Source organism: Nannobrachium achirus (assembly GCF_963921795.1).
Source record: "Nannobrachium achirus genome assembly, chromosome: 1".
Taxonomy (NCBI): domain Eukaryota; kingdom Metazoa; phylum Chordata; class Actinopteri; order Myctophiformes; family Myctophidae; genus Nannobrachium; species Nannobrachium achirus.
In genome coordinates, this window is record NC_137810.1 from 24,502,795 (window position 1) to 24,510,938 (window position 8,144).

At 44.4% G+C, this 8,144-nt stretch overlaps 1 protein-coding gene across 1 annotated transcript in view; it reads right to left on the bottom strand.

The window, feature by feature from the left end:
- Positions 1 to 336: 336 nt before the first annotated feature.
- Positions 337 to 8,144, bottom strand: part of agbl4 (AGBL carboxypeptidase 4) — a gene marked incomplete at its 5' end in the record, with an annotated part of 446,034 nt that continues 438,226 nt past the window's right edge. Inside the window, 2 exons of the mRNA XM_080727779.1 lie at positions 337 to 579; positions 1,917 to 2,010. Coding sequence (XP_080583905.1) covers positions 384 to 579; positions 1,917 to 2,010 — 290 coding nt within the window. The 3' untranslated portion in view covers positions 337 to 383. The remainder of the gene's footprint in view (positions 580 to 1,916; positions 2,011 to 8,144) is intronic.

Below are 8,144 nucleotides of genomic sequence, written 5' to 3' on the forward strand. Positions count from 1 at the left end.
GCATACATTAGATTCTGTATTGCTTTAAGAGAGGGCGAGGTGGGTCCTACAGGCCACAACATTTCAATGTTCAACGTCAGAGTAACAACATGTAAAAGAACCATAAAACCAGTCAGAAATAGATACTCATGCATACAGAAAAACAACTGCATCCTCATTTATGATAAAGGCTAAATAGCTATAGTAATAGAATAGAAGGCTGTGGCCTAATGTAAAAGCACTTTTTAGTGAAAGCAAGAGGAGCTGCAGAATGAAGGCCTTTAACACTGGAACAGTCCTTTCTGGATCTGCATCAGGCAGGAAGATTATATCGGGGGTGTGCGTTTGTAAAATAAAATATGTAGTCACATCTGTAATTAAAGTGTTCTATTATGATGAGAGCTTTACTTAGCGAACAGGATAAGGAAAGCCACCATCAAACAGAATAGACCCATAGCTTCAGACAGGGCGAATCCCAGGATGGCATAAGAGAAAAGCTGCTGCTTCAGAGATGGGTTCCTAGCATAGCCAATGATAAGGCTGCCGAACACTGTTCCAATTCCAGCACCGGATCCAGCCACTCCGATTGTACTGTATACTCTTTATTAATAATTGATGCTGTCTACAGTATATTGAAGATGTTACTCTTTCTATAAATGACTTAAAGTAATTCTAATGTCCAGTATACCTAACTTAAACTGCTATGTTGCCTCTAGCGCCAGATCTATCTATCTATCTATCTATCTATCTATCTATGGCCTCTTAAGCTCAGATGATTTGGGGATCAAGAGAGGCTCATTTATCCTCTGCCACATTTTGAGCTTGCCCGTAATGTTCCACTTTGTACAATTGTATAACCACAATATACACATAACACTGGACCAACTTGCTCTTGTGACAGAGCGCTTTGAGCCGTACAACACATTCCTCATTCGAAATGGAAGAAATGTGTGAAAACTGTCTTTATAGCCAAGAAGTGGTAGCGCTTGCTTCTGAAGGTGATGACTTGTGAAGGATGCGTCCGTTCTGGTGCTCTGCATTTAATAAATGTCCAGGCTTTGTCTGTTTGTTGGCGTCTACTGTCTGACACCTGCACTCTTCCTCTCCTTCTCAGTGTTGGCTTTCTCTCTGTCACCCCTGTTGCCCTTCCCGTTACCACTACCTGCATGGGAGAACACTTCAGGACTGGTGACAGGCAAGCAGGCACGCACGCACGCACACACACACACACACACACACACACACACACACACACACACACACACACACACACACACACACACACACACACACACACACACACACACACACAATGATTGTTCATTGACACACACACACACAAAATGATTGTTCATTGAGCATTATGGACTTTTAAAAAAACAAACAAGATACGTACGTGATACCATATCATTGTTATAACGTTAAAACAGATTTTCTTTCCTGACATCATCATGGCACAATACGCTTCCGTAGAGTGTCATTCAGCAAATAGCAAAACAAGACATTGCATACAAATTGAATCGTGTATGTCAATTACCATGGACCCCCTTATACAGTCACATATCGTCACTGTCGGGCAGAAACCTCGTATCTCCAAGTTTCACATTTGTACATTTTTTCACCAAGTAAAGCCCTGCTTCATCAAGCCCTGCTTCATCATACAAGGCTGTCGCACAAAAGTAGTGAAAACAGCCGATCTGCAAGCAGACATGTGTGCTTGTAGATCTGCTGTTTTCACTAGTTTAGTTCATTTTTAAAATGATAAATACAAAACGAACGGTCTTGGACATACAAGGTTTCCACCCGACAACGACGATATACTGTAGAGTCCATTACAGAAAATACCCGTACTGTATATTATCTATATCTGTCTACTGTATATTATGTGTTTAAGTGGATTCCACGTTATGTGGATATTTCTTTTTGTTGATTATTACCTTTGAATATGAACTGGTCTGTTGTCCTTGATGAGGTTGTTGAGTTTGTAGTAATCTAGGAAGGTTCTGGCCACATTCCTGCCCAGTTTCATGTCTGAGAGGGCAGGGAGTTAAGGCTGATCGTTAAGTTTGCTTACCTACACACAACAATGTCTCCTGTCGTGACTTGTGACCGTAATAAAAAAAATTAAAAACATGACAAGAAAAAAGAAAGAAATTAAAGTCTGAAGCTATACTGTAGTAGAAGGAGTGCTACATAGAAGATAAAAAATATCTAGAATTTGTGGGATTTAGATTTGCATGATGAATTTGTTCACAACACTAAATCTTTGACGCTGGACAAGTATGAATCAACATGATTCAACACGACCACATAGTATCTTTCCAGCACACCTAGTCGGTTGCAGTAAATAAGCATGGTGTAGTAGCGGGTGGAGAAATGTGCAGTGTAAATCCTGGGGGGACAACACTCTGTGTTGTGCACTAAGTGAAGCTAAATCAACTGCATTTCAGTCCAGTCAGCCAAATGCATGAAGCTGGCATGAATCACACAGTAGCAATTACTTACTGCTGAGACCTTATTAAAATTCACAGGTGAATGCATGGTCGCACACATCACCCTCCCAATCCCCACTCACCACATTAGAGACAATATCAATAACTTCACTTGTATAAAACAGTTGGGCCTCCGCGAGTGCTGTTGCTATGCTTGTGATCATTAGGCCACCGGGGCAAGTAATGATGACAATCTGGTTCAGGTTATAATGAAAGGGAGAGCTGCGGAATACCAACAATGTCTCCCATCACTATCCAGGATTTAACAAATACAAGTGCAGACGGACTATGTAACTGGGTAGTACCGGAATTCATTTTTACTCAAGCCAAGTGACAAAACACCTATCCATCTCCAATCCATCGTTTCCTCCATTTGCACATTATTCATCCACCCGCCTATCCATCCAACCAGAAAACCCTTATTGTATTCATGATACATCTATCTATGAATTCAATCATCTCGTATCTATCCATCCACTCACCTATTCATGCTTCCATCCATCCGTATTACCCCCATCCACCTGTCCATCTGTCAAGCCACCCATCCATTCATCCATCCATCCATCCATCTGTATTCAATCATTAAAAGACATAGCCATTTTCCTGTCACTGTGCATTGATGTTCAGAACAGCTTCCTCCATTCTTCACTAGGCTGTATCCAATGATGGAACAACACAGAGACATAATCTGTCACCTCTCCCTGTCATTACCTTGTTGATGCTCAGATATAGCCTGTAGCCCTGCCGGCCTGTCTGTCTGTCTGTCAGACCCCTGTGATTGAAACAACTGGCCTACAGAGAAACGGGAGGGGAAAAATGAGGCAGTGATTCAGTCAGGTTTTTATTTTTATTTTTCCAATTTGTTCTGATGGTCAAAGAAATTGACCGGTGCCACATATATCTTGGTTGCTGTACAGGTGAAAAAGCTATTGTCCGAAGCTGTTAACTTATACACCATCCATCCTTGGCCTGAATGGGCTGTCTGGGTGTCGACCTGCCCTCTGTTTTCTTATTATGGCTTGCGCAAAACACACAAATGCACTGATGAACCCTAGCACGCATGCACATGGGTGTTGCCTGTAAAAGTCAGTCCTGTGAGTGAGCCTCACCGTGGCCAGTCTGTCACCTTGGCCTGGGAGAGAGTGTCTCTGTGGGTCTTCATTCTTCACTCAGCAGGCTGATGGCAACTCTCTCTGCGTGACTCCAGAATCTGTGTTTACACCCCATCTGGCTGTCTGTCTGCAACTCCTGGATCAGACCGGAGCAGCCGTGCGTGTGTGTGTGTGTGTGTGTGTGTGCGTGCGTGCGTGCGTGCGTGCGTGTGCACGCGTGTGTGTGTGTGCTGTCTGTGTGTTTGTCAATCTATCGATGCCTGTCTGTCTATCTGCCTGTCTGTCTGTCTGAGAGAGAGAGAGAGAGAGAGAGAGAGAGAGAGAGAGAAAGGGAGCATGGATACATATTGCGTTCACATGCATTTATTTGTGTATGAACCTCACAATCTGGCGCTTTCCTTTGCAAGTCAAATGGTTCTGTATGTTAGCTTTATTTTCTGTACAGTACTTTGACGTGAACTCGAGCATACTGCAACTGGTAATAATCTGCTTTGAAAAATGACTTTTACACACACACACACACACACAAACTCCCTTTCGCGTGTACCCTTGACATCTTCACTGTGACCTCCAGAAAGTTTTCTGTGTTTCCCTCCCTTCTGTGTGATCAACAGAGGCTGGTGCCAGCCCTGATCTCTCTGACCAGCCGCGCTCAGCGACAGAAATAGCTCCCGGAACCCAGCGCGCGCAGATGGCCTCTCAGCTTGGCTTGTCACGACTCAGTGTCTATTACAGGAGTTTCATGATAGACGGGCAGCTTCTGAAGGAGAACTTCATCAGTGGGACGAACAGTGGGGGAAACAGAGGATGCCCTGTTCGGCTGGTTCTGGCCCACTTCCAGGGGCAATAAGTGGGGCTGGAACGTGGCTCTGCTGCCACTGCAGCAGGAAGTGAGGTGCAGGCGAGCCAGGTAACAGCCAGAGGGCTGTGGCTTGGTGGACAGTATAGTGGGAAGGAGGTGGAGACATCCAGGTAAACAGAATCTGCCTCTGCATTCATTTCTCAGTAATAAAACAACCTAAGCTTGACCTCCGTTCGGTCATTTTCCACAGTGGTCACATGTTATATGAGTGAAAGCACAAAAGTAATGGCATCAAAAGTAAAAGTGGTCATTAGTTTAAAAAAAATGTCAAAGCAGATCTACAAACACGTTGTGACTTGTAGATGACTGGCCTGACGGCCAGTCCTCATCTTCATCTGGTCTCTTGCTCGCGTATAGCGCCAATCGGCTTCACCAGTCTTCTCCATTTGGGTCGGTCCAGTGCTAGTTAGGGGCTCTGCTTCAGTCAGCGACAAGCCCTTTTGGTGTAATTCCCTGGTGATGGCATCAGACCAACGAGTGTGGGGGTCTGGGGCGTCATCTGGGGCATCAGGGGATGGCAATCGCCACACCGTGTTCACATTTAACCTTCAATTCAGTTATTTTATGCATATTGTCCCCCAACTCATCTGATTTCATCAACATCGATGCCTGCTACATGTGACATGTGTTATAATTTAGATAAGCATTTGCAACCATTCATTTATTAAACACTTTCATCCCTATTTTGGGAATGTCATGTAGGCAAACATTTTCAAACATTTTCTCTTTTCGCCCCCAAACAAATAGTGAAAATAGTTGATCTACAAGCCCTCAATGTGTCGCTCCCAACATTTGTACTCAACTATTTTCGTTATTTGACTAAATGTAATTATTTTTTTGGCCTCCCCCTATTTCTTTCAGAAATTATAGCTCTGGCAGGGGCACCACCACGGGGGTGTTTCCAGCTTTTGGATGGAAGTGGAGGGTAGCGTGTGTAAGGTGTTCAGGGGAGAGTCTTTTGACATGGCTGTGCTGCCAGACTGGACACGGGGGGCTGTTGGGTGTGTTCCCGGAGCGTGATGTTGGAGACTCGATCTTGCCATCTTATCCCCTTTAGCGCTCTGGTGTCAAAACTTTCAACTTTGTCACGTGGGGTATTTGTTGAGAGGCCAAGTTTCTGCTCCACACAACTGAGGTGTCTCATAATGGAATGGTGGTCCTCCCTTAAAGGGATAGTTCATCCCAAAAATATATTTTTTCTATTGATTATTGGCTATTCCTAAGCCAATAATTTGCTGAACAGAAGTGGTTCCCTATTGGAGACACAAAGAGCCTCCTTTGTTCCCTATGGAGACGTGTCTCCTCAAATTATTGGTTTAGGAATGAGACAAAAACTAAAAGATATCCATTAAAGTCTCCATGGGGTGAGTAATCGATATAAAAAAAAAGTCAAAACTATCCCTTTAAGCCAATTTTAATATAGGACTGAAAATGTTCAATTTAAAATTGTACTTAAGTACAGGACTTGTAATGTGCTCACGTTGTTTTCCACCACTGAGTGTAAGACCTTACAGGTGTTATGCTGAACCTCTGCCCTTACATAATGTCAAAGCAGCATAACAATCACTGATCATAATCTGATCTAGAGAGGTCACAGGAGTTGTTTATGTGAGATGAGGGAACTGCATCCCGTCAGCGCCCTGTCTGCCAGTCACTGAGGTGTGTAAGACTCTTTAATATCTCAGTACACAGTCGGCTCGTGTCCAATCGATAGCGGGCCTTTGTCACAGCTCAAGGGCACGACACCCTAGGTGCTGATGAGGGAAGGGACAAACGAGACAACAGAGAAATGGACATCATGATTTGTTTACCACAGCTGTTTACCGTCGATGGCGGCATTTAGCGGCTCTCGGCATCATGCTCCCTGGTGCCGTGGCCCTGAGAGACGAGGCAGACGGACAGACAGACAACAAGACAATGACAAAGAGGACAAGGCGACGGTGGAATCTTGTCCAGATCAGACAGGAGTTAACGAGGAGACAAACGAGGGGACACTGGATTCATCAATACAGCGCACTGACAGGACCTGTCACCAAGGGGACATGTGGAGAACTAATTAGCAATGCTAATTAAGTGACTGGTCAACAACAGCAATACAGAGAGGGACATGCATTAGCCCCAAAAGAAAACCACATCCTTCCTCCCTAAGCAGACCAAGGCCCCATTCAAATTGACGAGATGGAGAATTAGCAAAGTTTTAGAAGTTTGTAATAAATCCTATTGTTAATAATATGAAGTCCAGTGGGTGGAGCATTTTGTCTTCTTTTACATTATGTAAATTCTGCTTAAAGCTCTACAGTAGGAGCGAGATCATTTAGGGACCACAACCGGGTCGCAACGTGGTCGGTAGTTTTCAGCAACCAGCGTTGTAGGTCGCTAAATGATCTCGCCCTCTCTCAAGCTCTATTGGGTAAAAATGTGTGAATACAAATGTATTTTATCTGTATGACAGAGTGTGTTAATACAAACTCAAACTCAAAGCTCTTCTACTGAGACATATAGATCCTGTGTCTACAACCTTCCTGTTCCTGGTTTGACACAAAGTTTGATCTGAAGGTCAAAATTCAAATTCTCCTCCGAAACAAGCAAGCAGGCATCAGGCTCTCTTAGTTCAGCGGTAAAAATGACCTCTCCAAGTTGGTGCCATCATCCACACTAAGTACTCCGATAATGAAAACTTACTGACGTCTATACAATACACCAAAAAATGGCTAAAACATCCACACAGCGGTTTAAAGCTCCCAGGCAATTTAATGGAGCAACGTTTCGACCTTAGTAGGTCTTCGTCAGGCCCAAAACATGAACACACACACACGCGCGCATCGCTTCGTGCCGCATTGTGAGCTTGTATATCAGCTATTTTCACTACTTGTTTTATCATTTTGGGAATTTTCATTGCATTTTATTTGTATTTGTGATTTTTTTTAAAGTGTTTAGAAATAACAATAATTAAAAACAAAATGTAGACCATAGAAATGTGTCCGCGACCCAAAAACGGGTCCCGACCCAGTGTTCGGGGAACCCGTGTGTTACAGTACATGTGTGACGTGCGATGCCGGTGGTAACGGAGCATATTTACCTCCGGGCTATAAGTGATTTGCATTCTTGTCACATGCCGTCCATCGGAGCATATCACACGCACCACTGATGCGTGTGATGCTCCATCCATTGGCAGCTGTGGTATTCACGCACGTCCCTGACGGAGTCCCGCTGTCACGGAGCGGCGTGGCGTGTGGCTGGGTGTCAGTGCCTTGTCAGACGCTTCTCACCACAGATGAGGAGCGTCGGATATGTGTGTGTGTGTGTGTGTGTGTGTGTGTGTGTGTGTGTGTGTGTGTGTGTGTGTGTGTGTGTGTGTGTGTGTGTGTGTGTGTGTGTGTGTGTGTGTGTGTGTGTGTGCGCGCACGTGGCGCGTGTATCGCGCATACATACGGTAACATGAAACGCTCATGTTCATGCTACACGGATGCACCACTTGACAAGCAGACCACCAGACAGACGTGTCTTGGCTTACACCAGTGATGCTCAACGTTTTGAATAAGACAGTTTTATATGCATCATAGCAGTGGTTCTCAACATGTGGGTTGGGACCCCCAGGGGGATCCCCAAATTATTTTGGGAGGTCCCCAGATGATAAACTTAATGCACAACATTGTTTTCTCTCTCAACAGTAAACGGAAGTGTATAGACTATAGAGGC